General features: G+C 34.9%; 1 protein-coding gene across 2 annotated transcripts in view; it reads right to left on the reverse strand.

The window, feature by feature from the left end:
- DPH6 (diphthamine biosynthesis 6) overlaps positions 1–24164 on the reverse strand; it is a 204033-nt gene that overhangs the window by 72168 nt on the left and 107701 nt on the right. For both annotated transcript variants that reach the window (XM_040492226.1, XM_040492227.1), the window contains exons 4-5: positions 18509–18582; positions 14538–14656 (exon numbers count right to left, since the gene is read on the reverse strand). In XM_040492226.1, the coding sequence (XP_040348160.1) occupies positions 14538–14656; positions 18509–18582 (193 nt within the window). The remainder of the gene's footprint in view (positions 1–14537; positions 14657–18508; positions 18583–24164) is intronic.

Below are 24164 nucleotides of genomic sequence, written 5' to 3' on the forward strand. Positions count from 1 at the left end.
AGGGGTAGCATTCCCTCCCAAAAGCAACCTTTGCTAGTCCAATTCTATAACCTCTGATTACCATTTTGTTACACACAGTACAAAGAAGCCATATTATTTGGGAAAAGGCAAGGGCCATGCAATAGAGTCTTGAAGAAATCACACAAGGGCCTGGGGCAACCTCCTGTGCCATTATTTGAGAGCTCTCCAAATGTTAGAAAGTTCTCATAACTAAACCAAGACATGTTTCACCATATAGCTTCTACTTGCTCTCAGAATTATCCTCTGAATCCACAGAAAGTACCCGCAGCCTTTCAAATATTGTGAGTTGCTACAAAAATCCCTGTTCTCCTTGGCCCAGTAACCTGCTGCCTTCACTTCAGGCTAAATATATAGCTCCTTTATATAGTCCTCCTGTGGCACCATTGTGTGTCCTTTCATTGTTCTGGTCACTTTCCACTCAGTATAGCTGTTTCTGTGTCCCATTTTAATGCAATCTTTCCCCCTGCTTAAAAAACCAATTTCTGCTCATTGTAGGAAATAAAAAAATTAGCAAAAATTAAAAATTTTTCATGTTAACACTTTCCAGTAATATCTTCTGCTAATCCACTGTCATTTTATTTGTTTTTTTTTTCCCCCCACAAATACCTTTTGCATAGATTTGAGATCCAATTACTTATCCTGCCTTTTTCTTAAATTACTATAGCGGTAACCTTGGTAAATTAAGGTGCATAATGAGACAAAATATTCTACCTTAACTGTTAATGCAATCCCTCAGATCTGTTTAGCTGTTTTGGTAGCTACAAGGTACCACTGACACATATGTAATGTCATAAAAGCTCAAAGATTTTTCTCTCAACTGCTAGTGTTAAGGAGTATCTTACCTATCCTGTATCGTGGAGTTGGCTTTAGGAATTAACATTCAGAACTCTTTATGTTTACTTTTTCTACATTTTACCTGGTCAGATTTAGTCCCTACTCCCAGCCAATTAATATCAATCAGTATTCTGAATGTATCATTCAAAGTATTAATGATCCTAAGAACCTCTGTGTCATCTATATATTTAATCAGCATGCCATTCAAGGGTTCATTCAAATAACTGTTTAAAGGAATAAAAGGGTAGGATAAAAAAGAGTGATACAGGTCTTCCAACATGTGATATTGACTTACTATAAATTTAGTATTAGTTTTATTTAACTAAATATGAATTAACTATTAAGTCATTTGTTATATCTTACATGACTTACATACACACATTCTATATATAAAATCTGGTGTCTTTGAAAAAGTCTAAGTACATTAAATCAAATTTTAAATATCAACAGAATTCAATATTGAAAGGATTTGTGTAATGAAAAAAATCTATCCCTAATATGAGTAATATTTTAGTAATGCTGTTTTATTTTAACTGTATATTGGTGTGTAGTTTTTATGAGTTAGGAGTGGTAAAAAGCAAAACAGCGATTAAATAGGAGCTAGATCCCAGGAGGCTATGGACATAAGAGCTAAAACTAGTCTGTGAGCAAAAGGAGGGGGGATTAATTTGTTAATGTGGATCTGTGTCTTAGAACAAAGTTAACCACGTTAATATGTAAAGATTGAATTAAAAAATAAATCATCAAAATATGGTATTTCCTTGTTCAAATATATGTCTAAGTAAACCTTGAACTTTGTAAGTGAAAGTACAGAGAAAAAAGGGAACAAAGATGAAAGTAGTTTGAAGTCATGCTACTGCTAATGAATTAGGGACTTACATATATAATAATTGCATACTATCAGCTGCATTTGCTTCTCCTCACTGGAGTCTATTATTTGGTAATGCATTCATTACTGCTTGGTTTATAAAGTACTACAGTTATTTACCTAAAAGATAAATCGATAACCTGTACTTTAACTTTTTTGCTACTTGATATGTTAAACAACCTTCATACTTAAAAAAAAAATGCAATTATCGAAGCACAGCTGAATGGCCCCAGAGCACACAGGCTCCATTAAATTTGCTTACATCTAATTACTCCTGCCTGAGGCAGGTGAGAAATTTACTCTTATAATATCTTTCTTTATCTGGTAGCCAAAAAATAAAAAATAAAATGAAATAAAATCAGTGATTTTCAATCTAATTACTATCTAAAACTATTTGTAGCACTTGCTCTTTCAGACCCTATAAAGCTGGGCTTTGTGCAATAACCATTATAATTATGTTTTTAACTGCTTAATACAAACATTTCCTCCTAGAAAAATTAGTGTAAATCATCATCAATGTCAACTATGAATTCATTTCCTGTATCTTTCAAATTAAACATTTTAGGGTCATTCAAAAACATTGTTATTTATAAATTGTGATACTGTTCCATTTTCCCAAAACATACAACTTTTAAGTGATCTTAAAAATCTTTTGAAAAGCAAATAAAAATGTGAGATTAACAAGTACAGCATAAGAAGCCAAAAAGCTCCAAAATTTAATCTTAGTTCAGACACCGACTTTTCTGAACCTGTTAAAAAAAAATACATCTCCTAGCTCCATTTCCATTGAAAACCACCAGCTTTAATTTTCTTGTCTAAATTCCACCTTTTGCATGGGAAACTTCCAATGAGTTTTATAGGGGCAAAGAGAGAGAGTGGTGTATTGGATTTATGTTGCATTACAGTTATATAACACCCAAGCTTCTTTTTTTTTCCAAGTGGAAAAATGAAAGAGCAAATGAAATATATGAGAAAAGCTTACCCACTATGTGTACTTGTTAAAATACATCATTGCATATCAAAAGTCACTCATAATTATCCCTATACCAGTCTAGAAGTAATACTAATGTGTGTAACATGTTAAGCTCTTCAAAACTTTCATAGAGTCCTACTTTAGAAATGTTTAGTAGGACAGATGATAAAATATTTGTTTTACTGATAAGAAAATAGGAGGTGTGAAAATGAAGGTTCTGGGGCTAAGTGAATTCTCTAGATTGCAAGGCTAACACATGATAAAATCAGGCATTGAAATGACATATTTTGATTCTGAGTCCAGTACTCTTTCCTAAAGATCAAGTTAAACCATAATAAAATAAAAAAGGTGCTCCTTAAACTCCAGTACACAGGCAGCAGTGTGCCACAGGCTATATCGGCCCATATTAACATGACATACCTTCTTGGAACAATTTTGTTAAGAGAATTAAGGACATAAATATCCCAAACAATGAAATATAATGAGGATGAGCATTTTGATATTAGGCATACACTGAAAAGCCTAAGAGGTGGCACAATAGATTATTATAAAAATTTTTTTAACGTTTATTTATTTTTGAGACAGAGAGAGACGGAGCATGAATGGGGGAGGGTCAGAGAGAGGGAGACACAGAATCTGAAACAGGCTCCAGGCTCTGAGCAGTCAGCACAGAGCCCGACGCGGGGCTTGAACTCACGGATCGCGAGACCATGACCTGAGCCAAAGTCGGACGCTCAACCGACTGAGCCACCCAGGCGCCCCACAACAGATTATGATAATAGGCAGAGAGTAAACTTCAATCTTGGCTGCCCCTTCGTATCAATCACTTGGCAAACTTTTAACAAATACCAATACCTATGCCTCACCCCAGAACTACCAAATTAGAGTGGGGCCTATGTAGAAGTACTTTTTTCAATATCTCCCCAGAGGATTCTAATGTGTAGCCATGGTTGAGGACCACTGATAATAATAATTACACATGTGGGTGAACAAAATACAAGGAAAGCAGTATATGAAACTTGGAAGAATGTAAGAGAAGGGAAAAAAACCAACATGTTTGAAATGGGTAAGAATGGGAAATATCTTATAGAAGAGTATATTGCTAATTTATATTCCTGAAAGAGGTACAATCTTCCAGGTATAATGTTTGCTTCAGTTGAGTTTCCTATCATCATTTACTATTCTCTTCGGTGGTTTTTCAGACTCACATTTATAACAGAGCTCTCAGACTATGCACAAGTCCTCCCAGAAATTAGCCCAACTAGAAAGAGAGAAAAAGGGCCTGATCATAGGGGAAAGCATTCATTCCTGTATCTCAGGGAAGAAGGGAATAGGCACATCAATAAATGTGTTGAATTATTGCCAAGCAATCTTGAAAAAGAAGTACAAAGCTGGAGGTATCACAATTCTAGATTTCCAGATATACTACAAAGCTGTAGGAATCAAAACAGTATATTATACTGGCACAAAAATAGATACATAGACCAGCGGCACAGAATAGAAAGTCCAGAAATAAACCCACACTTTTATGGTCAATTAATCTATGACAAAGGAGGCAAGAATATATAATGGGGAAAAGATAATTGCTTCAACAAATGGTACTGGGAAACCTGGACGGCCATATGCAAAAGAATGAAACTAGACCACTTTCTTACACCATATACAAAAAATAAACTCAAAGTGGATTAAAAAACCTAAATGTGAGACCTGCAATCATAAAACTTCTAGAAGAAAACATAGACAGTAATTTCTTTGACATGAGCTATAGAAAAACATTTTTCTAGATGTCTCCTCTGTCAAAGGAAACAAAAACAAAATCAAACTACTGGGACTACACCACAGTAAAAAGTTTTTGCACAGTGAAGGAAACCATCAACAAAACAAAAAGCCAACCTACTGAATGGGAGAAGATATTTGCAAATGATAGGGGTTGATAGGATAGATATTTGCAACCCCAATAGGGGTTTATATACAAAATATATAAAAAAACTAACAGCTCAACACGAAAAAAACCCAAATAGTCTAATTAACAAATGGGCAGAGGACCTGAATAGACATACGGATGGCCAACAGACACATGAAAAGATGTTCAACATCACTCATCACCAGGGAAATGCAAATCAAAACCACAATGACATATCACCTTAGACCTGTAAGAATGGCTAAAATTAAAAACACAACCATTAAATTTCAATTAAATTAAAAATAAGGCATTTTAAAAATACAAGAAATAACAAGTATTGGTGAGGATGTAAAAAAAAAAAAAAAAAAAAAAAAAAAGAGAGAAAAAAAAAAAAACAAACAAACCCTTGTGCCCTGTTGGTGGGAATGCAAATTGGTAGAGCCCCTGTGGAAAACAGTATAGAGGTTCTCCAAAAAATTAAAAATAGAATTACTGTATGATCCCATAATTTCACTGCTAGGTGTTTATCCAAAGAAAATGAAAACACTAATTCAAAAAGATATATGCACCTCTCTGTTTATTGCCACATTATTCATAATAGCCAGATATGAAAGCAACCCAAGTCCATCAATAGACAAATGTAAAAGATGACATCACTACTGATCCTACAGATGACAGGACAATGAGAAGTCATTAGGGATTACTTTATACCTATAATTTTCACAACACAGAAGAAATAGAAAAAATTCTGGGAAAAACACAATTTATCAAACTGAAATAAGAGGTAGAAAATCTAAACAGTCACTCTAACACAGAAATTGAATTTTGAATTGAAAACTTTCCCTGAAGATATCTCCATGGCCAGAGGGCTTAAACAATAAGTACTTCAAGACACTGAAGAAAAGATTAATACCAATCTTACAGAAAAACTTTTAGGTAATATTAAAAGAAGAAACACTACAAAGCTTTATGAGGCCACGGTAACTTTATTACCCACATCTGTAATTACTAGGAAAAAAAATTATAGATCAGTCCCTCTTATGAACATGCAAAATTCCTAAACAGAGTAATAGCAAACTGAAGCAATAACTATAAAAGAAAATTTATCACAAAATATTACATGGCAATAAATATTAATCTATGATATAAAATAGATGAATCTTGAAAACATTGTTTCAATGAAAGAAGCCAGTCCAAAAGATCACATATTGTAAAATTCCATTCATATGAAATATGCAAATGTATAAATACATAGACTAGGCAAATCTATAAAGACATAAAGATGCAAAATGGCTTCAAGAGGCTTAGTAGTGGAGATGCGGGGGGAAAGTTGGGGAAAAATGGGGAATGATTGCTAATGCATACAAGTTTCTTTTAGGGGGTACAAAAATGTTCTAAAATCTGATTATGGTGATGACTGCACAACCATGTGAATATACTAGAAAACATTGAGTTGTACACTTTACATTTGTGAATTACAGATGTTAATTGTATCTCCAATAACTGTTAAAAAGTGTATAGTATATAATAGCTTTATGCTTGGACCAAATAGAGAACTCAAAAAACTGGTAGGAAAAATTCAGAAAAACATGTAAAAAATTCTTTTTTGCGATTCTCAACGATAATATTGGTGGTAGTAGCAGCAGCATTGTTATTCTCAGACTGTTTCATATATCGCTAAAATTTTAATATCTATATTTATTAATATGCTGAATGCTAATATGAGTTTCCTGGAGCAGAACAGATGATTATTACTACTTACATATAATAAGTAGATAATACCATTCTGGCTCTTCTCTGCCCCAGCTCTTCTCACAGGAGCCAGGTGATGAGAATGAGATGTAATCTTTCAAGTAATTGAAACTTAAAGGTAAGGAATCTCCCCAAAAACAAATCTGCATGTTTACTTAGGAAAAAGAAGACAGTTGTTCCCCTCTCCCCTTCTGAGAGTTTTTCCTTGAAAAAGTGAAGGGAATGACTTGTGTCTTCATACTTTAGAATGTGTAAAAAAAAAAAAAAATCTCTGGGGGGAATAAACCAGTGTCTTCAGTTTTACAACCCAGATGTACTCTAAGATCCTGGTCTCATCTCCCGACCCTTGAAATATAAACATATACTTCCAGAGAAGTAAATCTCACTGTTCAGTCATAAATTTTAATGCTTGTCTTTTAGCCTAGGTCCCAAGTTTCTATAAAATTTGCTCAGAAAGCCCTAACCATGCAGATACATTTAAAGAATAGAAGTAATGAAAAAGTACAGCAAATCAGGAGGCAGTCCAGGACCATGAGAAGAGCTTTCCAGGTCCTTGCTTGTTACAGTAGATATACCGTGGCCCAGGTTAACATATGAGGTCAATTAGAATTATAGTAACATTCTCCATTTCTTCCCCAACAAAAACAACTCTTTTCATACACATTCACAGTGACTGGGGTAATGACCAGAAATTATCATTCAATAAATTCTTGATTCCATCTGGTTTGAGAACATAACTATATCCCAGATATCACAGTATGGGCTTTAACAGTCATTAGATTCTAGATGTCATTATGCAAGATGCTCTTTTCAGGACAACACAGTGTTGTTCCTTTATCTGTCCAATCCCAACCAATGTATCATGAGAAAGATAAAACCCCTTTAAATCTATGGTACCTGGGCCATTAGAAAACATACATAAAGGTCACACTGTACAGTAATGTCCTATCATAATTTAGGTTGACCATAGTATTCCCATAGTTGGCATCCTTTGCTTGCCTTCCGTTACTCCTGGTCATTGATCTTTAAAAACATCAACTTCCATAATGATTAGAATATTAAATAGCCTTTCCTGGGTAAGGATACAAGTCCTCTTCCTTCACTGTTAGCTGATAATGATGCTCCATTAAAGTAAATACTCTATTAGTCCAGTCATTTAAAGCTTTGTTGTCCCTCCAGGGCCATTTCTAGATAGAGCCAGTCTCCTGGAGGAGAGCTCCCTCTAGTGTCTCTATTCGGACTAGCAAGTCCTTTTCATCATGATGAGCTTTCAGGAACATTATTTTGGTCTGATGTAGTTCCCCAAGCCCAGTACCCAAAATCCTTACAGAACATCTGGCACAGAGGAGACAACAGCAGTCAAACGATGAAATAAGTTATTACCAGAGTATATTAGTATATCTGTACGATTTAGGAAAATGGTTTGCACACAAAAATAAGTCCAATGATGTTGTCAATTGGTATATTATACCCAAATATGGCTCTGTGTGGGTGTCATGGGTATTCCATAAAAGTATTTTGCATAACTTCACAAAGGAGTTATCAGTAATATTGATTCATTAGATTTCCTCCAAATCTATCTCCCTCGAGGGTGGTGTTTCCTTAAATAAATTCCATTTTCACTGACATATTCTGTATTCAAAGGACTAGACCAAGCTATAGCAGGCAGCAGAAATCTGTTTTCCATTATGCATATGTCTTAGCAACATATTGTTTTGATTTATGCCCATAAAGAGAGCAAAAGCTCTACTGTTCAGAGTCTTACACCTATATAATTCTTTAGTAATTATCAAGTCATCAGAAATATGATCAGAATGGTAAAAGCTATTGCCTTTACACTAATAACTGAGTGCTAACTGTAAGAAACTAGCCCTTTACTGAGTCATCAAATAGCACTGTGTCATTTAGTTGCTCCAAATTATACAGATGGAATCTTTAGGTAGAGCTCATACATCAGCAATTTCCCTTCCCTGCAAAAACAGGTTCAGACTTTTCTCTTGACAACAGTTAAGTAGTCAGCATCAGATCTGAGAGAGATGCCTAAGAATCTCCACCTGAGAGGCCATGGCACAGAGGTCACATGATTGCACCCCTCCATAGAATTGTAATCTGCTTATAGGTACATTTCTATTTCCTATGATTCCTTTCATTTCCATTTATTACCTGTTTGACCCATAACCTATCCCCTGTGATTGGTCTTTCTGGCTCAGCAGATGTATTATAAATCCACAAGGCCAGTAAAAACAATAGCTTTGTTAACACATCTCCTTGGACTCACTCCCAGGCTGATATAGAATTTGAAAGATAAAGAATCATAGGACACATGGCCCTATGTTTACAGACAGGCCTTAACTTGCCTACATGGATGAAGCTATGACATACCCCTAAGAGTCTTTAAGAATGGTCTAAATGGCTGATGGGCATTAAAGAGGGCACTTGTTGGGATGAGTACTGGGTGTAAGTGATGAATCACTGGATTCTACTCCTGAAACCAATACTACACTGTATGTTAACTAGCTTGAATTTAAACAAATAATAATAAAAAATAATATGCATGTCAAACTTAGTGGTATCAATATTTGTTTAGTGCACTGATAATACTTCCCTATGGTAACTTTAAACTTAGGCCTGGAACCACCAGATCAAGTAAGACAAAAGAAAAATTTTGTGAAGTAGGAAAAATATATAGTTGTGTACTTATAGTGTTCTATCACCTCATTCCTATCTCCCAATTCTAGAAATCTTTCCTGTAGAGTCTTGGCATTACTTTCTTTTATCTAGTTAAGCTACAAAATCATTTAACTGGTTAAGTTAACCCTTAAATCAAGCTTTTCTTTCTTCCTTCCTTCCTTCCTTTCTTTCTTTCTTTCTTTCTTTCTTTCTTTCTTTCTTTCTTTCTTTCTTTCTTTCTTCCTCTCTCTCTCTCTCTCTCTCTCTCTCTCTCTCTCTCTCTCTTTCAAGAGAGAGCAAGAGCAGAGGGAGGGGCAGAGGGAGAGGGAGAATCTTAAGCAGGCTCCACACTCAGCATGGAGCCTGACGCAGGGCTCAGTCCCATGAATGTGACATCACGACCTGAGTAGAAATCAAAAGTCGGATGCTCAACTCACTGAGCCACCCAGGTGCCCCCTTTTTTCTTTCTTTTAAGTAGCCATTTTAATTAGCTAGTGTATCAATTGCCCATTCCATTTTCAGTGACACTACTGCTCTGAGACTGTTAATAAATATAGTATGTCCATGAAATATTTTTTGTCCATTTCTGTGCATTTGTAGCAGTAAATATGTTTCTCTAATTTAATTCTTCTGTGGTCAGAGAACATACTTTGCCTGATTTCAGTATATTACACACACTGAAATTTCTTTTATGATCCACAATATGGTCTATCTTAGTGAATGGCCATGTGCATTTGGAAAAAACATGCAATTTGCTGTTAATGGATGGAGTATTTTATAAGTGCCAACTAGGTCAAACTGGTTGGTAGTGTTGTCAAATTTCCTACATCCCTAATGATTTTCTGTCTACTTGTTTTAGCTATTACTGAAGAGAGACATTGAAAGCTCCATGTACAATTGTGGATTTGTCCAATACATCTTGCAGCAGTTTCGTGTTGTAATATCTTAAAGCCCTGTTATTGTTATATAAACCTTTAAACTGTTATGCTTTCTTGATAAATTGATCCCATTATCATGATGAAATGTCCCTCTTTATCCCTAATAATACTCATTGTTCTAAGGACTACTTTGTCTGATGCAAATATAACCACTTCAGCTTTCTTTTATTAGTGTTACAACATCTCTTTCCATCCTTTCAGTTTTAGCCTATGTTTCTATAATTAAAGCACATTTTTTTATAGAGAGCATATAGTTGGGCCTTGGTTTTTTGTTTTTGTTTTTTTCAAATCTGAAAATCCCTCCCTTTTGTTTTGAGGTATTAAGATCATTTATATTTAATGTAATTATTAAAATTATAAAGTCTGCATCTACCATCTTATTTTTGTTTTCTATTTGTCTCATCTGTTTTTTTTTTTTTTTTTACCCTTTCTTGCTTTCTTTTGGGTTATCTTATAATTTTTTATTTACTTTCCATTATTGGACTATTACCTATGCTGTTTTATTTTTTAATAGTTGTATTATTGTAGGGATACTTGGGTGGCTCAGTCAATTAAGCTTCAACTTTGGCTCAGGTCATGATCTCACGGCTCCTGAGTTTGAGTTTCACATGGGGCTCTGTGCTGACAGCTCAGAGCTTGGAGTCTGCTTCGGATTCTGTGTCTCCCTCTCTCTCTGCCCCTCCCCCACTCACGCTCTGTCTTTCTCAAAAATAAACTTTTTAAAGTATTACTTGTAATGCAGATCTGCAGGTGATGAATTCTCTCAACTTTTGTACTATCTGAAAATGTCCTTATCTGAACTTCATTTTGAAATCTATTTTACTAGGTATAAAATTCTTGGTGACTTTTAGTGATTTGCAATACTTTAAAGATGTCTCTTCATCACCTTCCAGTTTGTATAGTTTCTGAAGCAAAGTCTGTTAACACTTTTATCTTTGTTTTCTGTATAAAATTAATCTTTTCACACTGGCTGCATTTAAGATTCTCTCTTTACCACTGGTTTTCAGCAATTTGATTATAATGTGTTGTGTTTTTCCTCTTTGGATCTGTAATCTTACAGTTGTTATCAAATTAGGAAAATCTTTTGGCCATTATTTCTTCAAATAGTCTCCCATTCCCTTTTCTGGGACTCTACACTCAAGTTAGGCTGCTTGATATAGTCTCATAGCTCGCCAATGTTGTGTTAATTATTTTCAGTCCCTTTTTTGCCCTCTATGTTTCATTTTTGACACTTTCTATTTGTCTTCAAGTTTATTCAGCTCTTTTGCAATGTCTAATTGCTGTGCATTGTTCATTTCAGATAATGCATTTCTGAAGTTGTATTTGGGCCTTTTTATATCTTTTATCTTCCTTGTCACAATCCTGTATTTTTCTACTTTTTTGAACATACTGAGCATATTTATAAGGGCTGTTTTAACTTCCTTGCCTGCTAATTCCAAATCTGGGTCTATTCTGATTGATTGCTCAGTATCAATCAAATGTTCCTGCTTCTTTGCATGCTGGGTAATTTAGATGCAAGGCACAGTGAATTTTAATTAGTGTGTACTGGATTTTATAGTATTCCTTTAAATAGTTAAGGATTTTGTAGAATCACCATCTGATCTAGTAACTGTACTGCTGGGTCTTTATGCAAAGAATATGAAAACATTCATCTGAAAAGATATATGCACCCCTATGCTTACTGCAGCATTATTTACAATAGCCAAATCATGGAAGCAAACCAAGTGTCCCTCCATAGATGAATGGATAAAGACGTTATGGCATACACACACACACACACACACACACACACACATACATACACACACACACAACTACACACACACACAGGAACATAACTCAGCCAGAAAAAAGGAATGGAATCTTTCATGTGCAACAACATGGATGGACCTAAAGGGTATAATTCTAGGCAAACTAAGTCAGAGAAAGACAAATACCATATGATCTCACTCATATGTAGAAATCAAGAGATAAAACAAATAAACAACAAAAAAAGAGACAAACAAAAGACTCAATTATAGAGAACAAATCAATGGTTACCAGAGGGGAGATGGGGTGTGTGTGAAATAGGTAAAGGGAATTAAGAATACACTTATCTTGATCAGCACTAAGTAATGTATTGAATAGTTGACTGTATTGTCCATCTGAAACTACTATAACACTGTATGTTAACTGTACTGGAATTGAAAAAAAAGAAAAGAAAAAAAAGAAAAAAATAGTTAAGGATTTTGTTTTGGAATGAGTTAAGTCATTTGTTAGATCAGGTTCATAGCAGCCCTTAGTATAAGGCTCATGACTACTAAGGTGATACCTGTTTACCTCAAGTAGTTGACATAGATATATATTTACTGACGTGGAAAAAAATCCCTAAGACACATTGTTGAGTAAAAAAGTCAAGTTGTCAACCAATACACAGATTATAATACCATTCATGTAATATATTAAGAACCTCATAAAACAATCATAGGATTTCGACTCATACATAATACATATACAAAAGAAGTGACATAGACAGATGATCAGTTATTACTCTGGTATATACCTCGGGAAAGGGAGTGCCTGGAGGGAGAGAAGATAACAGAAAACACATGGAAACTTTATATACAAAAATTTAATATTATGTGGCTAGAATGTTTTCATGTACTACTCACATAATTAAAAATAAGTATTTCTAAAAGGCAAGATTCTTCTTAAATACAATGTACACATCGTTCTTCAAGTAAGTCTAAAACTCAGAAACTTCTTAAAACACTAAGTTGTTAATGTGTAGATTTCACGAATTCACTGATGGTTACAAGACACCAAGGTTATGTGACACAGTTATCAGAAATACATTTTTATTCACCTATGTAGAACCCTTTTCTAAGACCACTCTATAATCTAATAGGCCACAAAACTTTGCTGAACCCCTCTCCCTATAAAGATCCTTTTGTCCCACTTTTTGATTAAAACCCTTTCTGAAAACTAAATGCGCAGGGTGGTGGTAAAAAACTTTGGAAACCTATATCGCATCATTTACACATTTTTGTGTCCTTAGAAAAAAATGTTCCACTCAATAAACCTTTCTTAATACTGTTCTCAAGAATAACTTTTCTCTTTGTACACCTTTAGGTAATCAATAGAAACTATGCGCTATAAATGTTAAAATCAGATCTATACTTTTGTCATGGGAATGATAAAGACAAATTAGCTCAGCGTTACACTTTATCCAAAAGTTTAATACAGTGAAACACCATCTCTAACCCTTACTTAGAGGCGCACGCACATCCACACAGACCAGTGAAAAGACACACAATATCAGTTACACTATAATAGAGGTGTCAGTAAGGTTCTATCCTATGGCTCTGTCTTGCTAATGAGGTAGGTTCTCTCTGGGTTGTAATCCATCCTATTCTCCAACAGTAAAAGTGACAGAATATGTACTGTCCAGTGAAGTGTCACATGAACTTCATTACAGAACTAGGCAATCTTAGCAAATCCAAAAGAGAGAGCAAGAGACAAAGAGAAAGCAAGAGAGCATAATCTGTATAGATTTACATAGAAACTCAAAGGACAAATATATCTATACTGAGAATTTCAGTCATGGGTTGCTGAGCCATCTTTTCTCAAAAATGAGAACACCCACCTTGATCTTTCTCTTTTTAAAAGCTGAGAAGATCAACTTCAGGTTCTCTTTATAGGACCTTCCATGAAAGACAACATTTTAACTTCAACAAGGAGAGAGTAGATTGGTGTTTACCAAGGAGAAATATTATGAGATCTTTCTTTTAATGTTGTTTAAAATGTGAATTTGTCTTTAAAATCCTCCACAGCTTGAGACCTCGTTATTTCAGAGATCAGCAATGTAAACTCACAAATGAGGTACATGATTTAGTCTTTGAGACACCTGAGGCTCCAGGGCATTTACTGTAATAGGTTTGTGAAATAAATGCATTGAGCTGAACCCATTGAAAATGAATATTATTATAAAAATTCAAAACAACAAATGAAGTGTGTTCGTATGTAATATCCATATTTGAATCACATTACCACCTGCCCGTTGTGTCTATGCTAACTGATCAAATGACAGTCTCTCAATTATAATCTTCTTACCATCCCCAACAAAAACCTACTACTCTGCTTATTTTGGACACTACAAAGCCAATCATTCTATTTTAGCATATTCAAAATATGTTTAAAAAAATAAGAAAAATATCACATGTTGTGACAAATATAGATTTTAAGAAACTTAGAAAGAAAGAAAGAAAGAAAGAAAGAAAGAAAGAAAGAAAGAAACCTACTTTTCCTGTTTCCTGTGAACCTGGGTTCCCAATAGTATAAAAAGACCTTAAATCAAAGGTCCATAATACTGTAACAATTTTAGACGCAGTTATATATTTAAAAAAAAATATGATGAGGCTCATTTGTAATCACTTTGGTAAATGGTCAAAAACCCATCTTAAACTTCCCTCTACTTCAGTTGTGATTCCACACTTTTACATTTTAAATTATTCCTCCTTTTCTGTTGTAACTGCTTATTAGTGAATACAGATTATCTGTGTGGTAACAGACAGCTCCCTTGAAAGTCTGGCTACATACCCAAAGCTGCTACTTTGATGATGATTGCTTCAATGTTAGATGATATCATCTCTCGGAGCAAATCTTCCTGGTTTCTCTGCCAAAGGTAAGCTAAAGGCTGGAGATTAAGCCTTTTACACCTATAAAATAAAAAGAAAAAAATCAGATGATATCTTAATGTTCTATACTTGGATCCACAGCAATTACTTTGATTTTAAACATAATGCTTCTCTCAAGGATTTTAGCATTTAAAATGCTTTAAAAAAACATGTTTTGCATAATGAAGTTTATATATACAACATAAACATATTTAATTTCCACAGGCTATGCATAAACAGATAAAAATGAAATCTCCAGGCAGATTAGAAATATTAATTTTAGTAAGGCTCTAAGTTTAGAAATCTATGCTAAAAAGCTTCCAAATGCCAACGGATGCTTATTCTTGTTTTTAGAACTTCCTTGGGTATCAAAACTGTGAAGCATACGCAAAATAGGCAAATCAACTTATCCTAATAAAATAATCATATATTGATTAAATTTACAATACCTATGGTTACATGAACTATTCTTATCTACTAACTTTGACATTTTTAAAAAGAATTTGACTCTGAGTGGAAAAAAAAGAACAAAAAGTACAATATATTGAGCACCAAATATGCTGTAGGCATTGTGTTACATATTTTACATCACGGTACAGCAGAAAGAATGTAAGTTCGAGTCAAGACAAATGTGGATTTGAAACCTATCCCTACACTAACTAGCAACATGACTTTGACAAGTCAATGAAACTCTAGGTCTTTAGTTTCCTGTTTCATAAATAGGAACAAAAATATTTCCTTTCAAAGTTCTTGAGAAGATTAAGAAATTAAAAATTGAAGTCATCCTTTATTCCTTTTGTTTTGTTTTGTTTTTCCTTCATATTTGTCATCCAATCTACCCCAATACAGGACAGAATCATTCCTCACCAATACCACTGCGAACACCCTGGGCTGAGCCACCATTATCTTTTGGGTCAGTATCTCCCTAAATTCTTTCCGTGCTTCACCCTTACCCTTTTAAAATCAGTTTTCAATGCAGCAGCCAGTGTGATCCTTTTAAAACATAAAACAGATTATGGGACTCCTCTGCTCAAATCTCGACATCACTCCTTGTAAAAGTCCTTGCAATAGACCTGCATGGATCTCACTCTGGTTGGTTCTCATACCTCACCTCCTACTACTTTCCCTTCGCTCCAACTACCACCATTGGACTGCCCACTCTTGTCTAATATACTAGACATGCTTCCTACCTTTTTCACTTATTTCATGCCTTTGTTTAAATGTGACTTCCTCAAGAAGGATTATAATTGATTAAAAGTAATATAAATAAAGAAAATAGTACAAACGCTTAGATAAAATAAATATTCAAACAACGGTAGTCAAAGCCAAGTGACTTGCCCAAGTCACAGCATAAGTGGCTGAAATCAGATTTCAAATAAAAAACATAGCCCTAAAACCCAGTGTCTGTAAGTTTGCCTGGCTGACTAGGCCACAATGATCTCTTTTTCTCTCAGAAAATCCCAATACTTAGTAAATATACCACATGTTTGGTCATTTACTCATACATGGCCTTAAAAATATCACTGCTTTTAGGAGGGCCAGGGTAGCTCAGTCGGTTGAGTGTCTGACTCTTGATTTTGGCTCAGGTCATGGTGTTGTGGTTCGTGGGTTCAAGCCCCACGTCGGTCTCCACACTGACAGTGCGGAGCTTGCTTGGGATTCTCTCTCTCTCTGCCCCTCCTCCTCTCTCTATCAAAATAAATAAACTTAAAAAAAAACATATATATCACTAGTTTTTCCATGTACACATACCCTTTCAAAGAAACCAAAACCGTTCTACTGCAGACTGTTATACATACTTTGTAAAATATCCCAGAGCATCTATAGAAATGTTGAGGAAGTTAATAAACACAAAAATAATATAACTGAAACTACCCATGTAACAAACGTATAATTCTAGCTGTCCTCTTACCAGTGTTTAATGCCTACCTATGAAACTGGGCTCTCTACCTCTTTTAAAAGGCTAAGAATTTTTTTTTAATTGAAAAAACCTTATTCCACCCTTATCTTTATTGTAAAATTCTTGATTGTTGCTTTGATAACCATAATCTTTTGATTATTTCTAGACTTAAGTCAAACTTTTTTTATTACCTATTTAAATTCTTTAACAGTTCAAAATATCATGACTCAAATACACTTCCTCTGTAAGTCACTATTGCAGTTGAGCTGTGACATTTATTAAATACTTTATATATTAAAAATACACTGATGCAATACAAACTACAAATGTAAGACACGCTAATTGAAAACTGAGTTTATTGTAAACCAACGGACTCCCAGTAACATTGCTTTAACATTTTTAAGGATAAAATTATTGGAGATATGCCTAATGGTATAAAATCTGGGTATTTTAACCATGTGTTGAAGCGTATCTGAGACTGTTTTAAGAAAAATCTTGCTCTATCTATGGGTATGCTATGGACCTTTCTCCCATATAGATGTAAAGCAGCCTCTTAATCAGGAGCACATTTTCATTTGGCTTTTAACTTTCATAAATAAATGTCAGCCCCATCTACAGTTTGGCTACCCATTAAACCATGTGGGCTTGAACTTATTAAAAAACACAGATTTGTAAACTAAATAATTCTCAGAGAATGTGACCTAAAACTTGTTGAAAATAGTATTTCCAACATATGGTTTAAGGGCTATGCAATCCATCTCCATTTGTAGATCAGTTGTTCTCAAATGTAGGCAAGTAGAATGTAAGGAAATCTTTTTCAAATTACACATATGACCTCCTCCACTTCCATCTCCACTCTCCCTTCTCTAGAGATACACACCCCAAAATAGGAGATCATCATAGTCCCCTTCATTTAATTATGCTTTGTCCTATATTTCCTCTGTTTACTTTAAAACTTCTGGATTTTTAAAAAATGCTTTACTTTTTTTTTTTTTTTTTTTTCAGTAACCCCTACACCCAACACGGGCCTCAAACTCACAACCCTGAGATTAAGAGTCACATGCTCTTCAGTCTGCGCCAGCCGGGCAACCCTAAAAACTTTGGACTTTTGACTGCCTTGAATTCACTGTACAACTAGAAACAAAATAAATGCAATAATAAAAATAAAAAAAGTTTTCAAGTCAATTAATATGCAAGTTTTTGATGTGATAGTTGATACGACTGTTTCTTTGTCAAGAATTTGAAACAATTACACAAATACAGTCCTTATGTGATTTGCATTTATCCTTTTGGATGGCAAAATTACTTATTTCTAGGTCAAGTTGTGTGCAAGATTAATACTGGAGTCCACATTTTCTTTTTGCTAATCTAATTATATGTAAAGTCTCTATACAGTATTTTATGTATCCAGAAACTAAAAACGAAAAATAAATTCATGTGATCTTTTGCCAAGTGAACATTAAATAATCAATATTATCACTTGACTTCATGGTTTTTGAAGAGATCAATGGAATGGATTGTTTTGGTATTTGGAGATACAATATTTTACCAACCTTAGAGGGTGAAAAAGATGGAGAGAGCAATAATCTAAAAAGTCCTTGAAAGTTGAATGACTTTGTATATAAGTATTTTAATCACATGAATATTTTTGGCCAAGAACTGAATTCTAAAGACCAAAAAAGGAATGATTCCTTAATAAGCCTTTTTTTTCTTTCTCCTGATTTTTATTACAAATGATGATGAGTTAAAAGGGATTAAACAGGTATACTGATTCAAATAAGGAAACACTGAAAATAATACTTTTGATTTTAAAAATCTTTGTCTTGATTTTTTTATTGTAGTTTATTTTGTTACTTTGGTAATATAGATAGTTCCATGAGATATGTACAATATCACATTCTATTTATTATTTGGATACAATTACATTTTCATTTATTCACATTCTTAAAATACATGTAATTTTTAAAATACAGGAGAAATTAATGCTCTCTTACACATTTTCTACTCGAACACGCTGATAGTCAGAAAGTATAGCACCTACTGATATCCCCTCTACTTCTTCTTTTTCCTGAAAGTAAAAGAAAAAATATAACTTTAAAAATAAACATGTGGCTAAGCATTATGCTCTGAAAGTTATAAAAGAACTGGGTCTCATCTAGAAAACCATTTTGAAGCAGAATAATTTACGAAAATGCAATCCACATTCAGAAAAAATAAATACATGTATTTAAGTCATACTCTCAGCTGTGTGGAAAGTATTTATTCTTTTTACATAAAATCCAAATAACTAGAGACCATTTTCTGTGAAGAAGGCAAAGATTTAGACAGTACTTTCAAGATGTTTCCTCACTAAAAACATTTTTAAAGACTCAATGATGTTCAGTGAAATTTTTTGAGAAATTTCTATTTTTTCAGACTGAATAACTTTATTTATTTACTTATTTATAATGTTTATTTATTTTTGAAAGACAGAGACAGAGCACAAACAGAGGAGGAGCAGAGAGAGAGGGAGACACAGAATCTGAATCAGGTTCCAGGCTCTGTGCCAGCAGCATAGAGCCCGATGTGGGGCTCGAACTCACGAACTGTGAGATCATGATGTGAGCCGAAGTCGGTCACTTAACTGACTGAGACAACCAGGCACCCCAGAATGAGTAACTTGAAAAAAAGTAAGCAATGGTATAAGTAGAAAAGGGGACACAATGATTTTATCTGTATCTCCAGGAAGCAGAGATAATAGAGCCATTACTTGGATAATGGTATAGCACAGTGGATAAAGAATTCTATGATGAGAAGAAAGCAACTGCTATCAGCAGAGTTACAATTGAGAATACCCAACACTACATCTAACAGAATCTCACAGGAAAGAGGAATAATCTATCCAGTGTGCTCATTAATGAGTTGGAGGAAATGTAAAGTCAAATATGATCAAGTCTGCAAATGATACAAAGCAAGGATGGGTACTAAAAAAAAAGGAAGAAATGAAGATCAAACATGTACATGGATGGATATGGAGAACTTGGGAATTTGGAAGAACAGGTTTCAGATGAGATTTAATGTAGAGAAGTATAAGATAGTACACTTACGGAAGAATAATACATAATACAGGTATACACTAGGAATCTGTTATCTAGAAAACAGATATGAAGAAAGTGACTGGAGGGTAATTACTAACAACAAACTAAATGGAAATTCTCTGAATAGGCACAAAAGAAAATCCATCCTGGTATATGGAGTACAGAAGAAACTACTTGAGAGAGATGACTTCATTATTAATACTCTTTCCATACTTGGAAATCTACAAAGAAAAGCAATAGTGTTTCACATAAAAACATATGTAATACTTCAAGGCATATTGAAATAACCAGTGTGTCCTAATAGGATGCCATAATAAATAAACAAAATGCGCAACAAGAATCTCTCAAGTCTTTGGAAATAAAGACAATTTAGTTTCTCCTCCAAAATGAGAAAGAAATATCTGCCCAAACATCCCCCAAATATGATTCTATTACATAAGGTTTACAGGAACAAAAGCTATTTCCTGTACTTTCCTAGTTTAGCAACATTGTTAGAGCATTTGCTTATAACCTTTCTCTTCACTTCCTAGCCATTTTCTTTTCATAAAAGTCATTGTATTCTTTAGAAAAAGTCAAGACATAGTGTTCCTAAATAAATATAAACATGGCAGGTGCCTGTGTGGCTCAGTCAGTTAAACGTCTGTCATCCAGCTCTCCACTCAGGTCATGATCTCCAGTTTCGTGAGATCGAGCCCTGCACTGGGCTCTGTACTGGGCTCTGCACTGGCAGTGCAGAGCCTGCTTGGGATTCTCTCTCTCTCCGCCCCTCCCTCTCTCTTTCTGTCTCTCTCCTAAACTAAATAAATAAATAAATGCAAATATGTCATAGATCACAGAGTAGTGAACAGTGTCATCAAAAGATCAAAATCAGTTATATTATTCCTATATCATATAGTGGTTTACATGAAGTTTTGCCTTAAGAAAATATAAAGGACTAAAATTATATATGTATATGTGTGTATTTCTCTATACATCAAGGAAACAAAGATAAGAGGTACTGGTACTTTTCTGTTTTAACTAAGTCACGCCATTGTCAAAATAAAAACTGGCATTGACTATCCATTTAAAATGTGCTATCATTCTATAATTCTCATTTAATGTTCACCATAACCCTAAAATAATTATTATTTAATCATTCTTAGTCTACATACTTTCTCTGGAATTCTCTTCTCTTTCCATCTCTTTTATTTTCTATTTGATAATACCTAATTAATCAGCTCTAGAATCATATACCAAACTGAATTTGGACTATTCTTCCAAACTAGGCCTAAATATAGATCACTCATTTAAAAAAATTTTTTTAATGTTTATTTATCGAGAGAGAGAGAGAGACAGAGAGAGAGAGACAGAGAGAGAGAGAGAGAAAGCAAGCATGAGCAGCGGAGCGGCAGAGCGAGAGAGGAAGACATAGAATCCGAAGCAGGCTCTAGGCTCTGAGCTGTCAGCACAGAGCCCAATGTGGGGCTCAAAATCACAAACCATGAGATCATGACCTGAGCTGAAGTCAGATGCTTAAATGACTGAGCCACCCAGGCGCCCCTAAATCACTCATTTTTTAATGTAAGAATCATTTTTTATTAATTTTTAAAAATTTTAATTCCAGCGTAGTTAACATTGTTACATTAGTTTCAGTTATGCGATATAGTGATTCAGCAGTTTCATATATTACTCAGTGCTCACTGAGATAAGTATACACTTTAATCCCCTTCACCTATTTCACTCCACCCCCTGTAATCATCTGTTTGTTCTCTATAGTTGAGTCTATCTGGGGGTTTGTCTTTTTTTTTTTTTTCCTGTTGGTTCATTTGTTTTGTTTCTTAAATTCTACATATGAGTGAAATCATATGGTATTTACATCTTTCTCTAACTAACTTATGTCCCTTAGCATTATTCTCTCTAGCTCCATCCACGTTGTTGCAAATGGCAAGATTTCATTCTTCTTTATGGCCAAATAATATTTCATTATATATATAGTATTTCATTTTATATATACATATATATGTATATATATGTATGTGTGTATGTGTGTGTGTGTGTGTGTGTGTGTGTGTGTGTGTGTGTGTGTGTATACACACACACACACCCCACATCTTTATCCATTCATCAATCGACGGACACTTGGGCTGCTTCCATAGTTTGGCTACTATAAATAATGCTGCAATAAACATAGGGGTGCATATATCCCTTCAAATTAATGTTTTCATATTCTTTGGGTAAATACCCCATAGTGAAAATACTAGATCATAGAGTAGTTCAATTTTTAATTTTTTGAGGAACCTCCATACAGTCTTCCATGGTGCCTGCACCAGGTTGCATTCCCACCAAAAATGCAAAAGGAAAAAGAGCCCTTTTCCTCCAAATCCTCACCAACATTTATTTCTTGAGTTTTTGATTTTAGCCATTCTGACAGGTGTGAGGTGATATCTCATTATAGTTTTGATGTACATTTCCCTGACGATGAGTGATGTTGAGCATCTTTTTGTGTGTCTGGCCATTGACCATATGGATATCTTCTCTGGAGAAACATCTGTTCATGTCTTCTGCCCATTTTTTAAATGTTTATTTTTATTTTTAATTTTTTTTAACGTTTATTATTTTTGGGACAGAGAGAGACAGAGCATGAACGGGGGAGGGGCAGAGAGAGAGGGAGACACAGAATCGGAAACAGCCTCCAGGCTCTGAGCCATCAGCCCAGAGCCCGATGCGGGGCTCGAACTCACGGACCGCGAGATCGTGACCTGGCTGAAGTCGGATGCTTAACCGACTGCACCACCCAGGCGCCCCAAATTTTTTTATTTTTTAAATTTACAACCAATTAGTGAGCATATAGTGCAACAATTTCAGGAGTAGATAGCTTAATGCCCCTTACCCATTTAGCCCCTCCCCCCTCCCACAACCCATCCAGTCACCCTCTGTTTGTTCTCCATATTTATGAGTCTCTTATGTTTTATCCCCCTCCCTGTTTTTATAGTATTTTTGCTTCCCTTCCCTTATGTTCATCTGTTCTGTGTCTCAAAGTCCTCATGACTGAAGTCATATGGTATTTGTCTTTCTCTGACTAATTTTGCTTAGCATAATACCCTCTAGTTCCATCCACATAGTTGCAAATGGCAAGATTTCATTCTTTTTGATTGCTGAATAATATTCCATTGTGTGTGTGTGTGTGTGTGTGTGTGTACACACACACACACACACACACACACACACACACACCACATCTTCTTTATCCATTCATCCCTCGACAGACATTTGCGCTCTTTCCATACTTTGGCTATTGTTGATAGTGCTCCTATAAACATGGGGGTGCATGTGTCCCTTCGAAACAGCATACCTGTATCCCTTGCATAAATACCTAGTAGTACAGTTGCTGGGTTGTGGGGTAGTTCTATTTTTACTTTTTTGAGGAACCTCCATACTGTTTTCCAGAGTGGCTGCACCAGCTTGCATTCCCACCAGCAATGCAAAAGAGATCCTCTTTCTCTGAATCCTCACCAACATCTGTTGTTGCCTGAGTTGTTAATGTTAGCCATTCAGATAGGTGTAAGGTGGTATCTCATTGTGGTTGTGATTTGTATTTCCCTGATGATGAGTGATGTTGAGTATTTTTTCATGTGTCGGTTGGCCATCTGGAGGTCTTCTCTGGGGAGACGTGTCTATTCATGTCTTTTGCCCATTTCTTCACTGGATTATTTATTTTTTGGTTGTTGAGTTTGATAAGTTCTTGATAGATTTTGGACACTAATCCTTGTGCTGATATGTCATTTGCAAATGTCATCTCCCATTCTGTTGGTTGCCTTTTAGTTCTGCGGATTGTTTCCTTTGCTGTGCAGAAGCTTTTTATTTTGATGAGGTTCTAGTAGTTCATTTTTGCTTTTGTTTCCCTTGCCTCCAGAGACGTGTTGAGTAAGAAGTTGCTGAGGCCAAGATCAAAGAGGTTTTTGCCTGCTTTCTCCTTGAGCATTTTGATGGCTTCCTGTTTTACATTTAGGTCTTTCATCCATTTTGAGTTTATTTTTGAGTATGGTGTAAGAAAATGGTCCAGGTTCATTCTTCTGCATGTTGCTGTCCAGTTTTCCCAGCACCACTTGCTGAAGAAACTGTCTTTATTCCATTGGATATGCTTTCCTGCTTTGTCAACGACTAGTTGGCCATACGTTTGTGGGTCCATTTCTGGGTTCTCTATTCTGTTCCGTTGATCTGAGTGTCTGTTTTTGTGCCAGTACCATACTGTCTTGATGATTATAGCTTTGCAGTATAGCTTGAAGTCCAGGATTATGATGCCTTCTGCTTTGGTTTTCTTTTTCAAGATTGCTTTGGCTATTCGGGGTCTTTTATGGTTCCACACAAATTTTAGGATTATTTGTTCTAGCTCTGTGAAGAATGCTGGTGTTATTTTGATAGGGATTGCATTGAATATGTAGATTGCTTTGGGTAGTATCGACATTTTAACAATATTTGTTCTTCCTATCCAGGAACATAGAATCTTTAAATGTTTATTTGAGAGAGAGAGAGAGAGAGAGAGAGAGAGAGAGAGAGAGAGAATGAGCAGGGGAGGGTCAGAGAGAGAGGGAGA

This window comes from Herpailurus yagouaroundi, unplaced genomic scaffold (genome assembly GCF_014898765.1).
Source record: "Herpailurus yagouaroundi ecotype Mexico unplaced genomic scaffold, PumYag 184, whole genome shotgun sequence".
Classification (NCBI taxonomy): domain Eukaryota; kingdom Metazoa; phylum Chordata; class Mammalia; order Carnivora; family Felidae; genus Herpailurus; species Herpailurus yagouaroundi.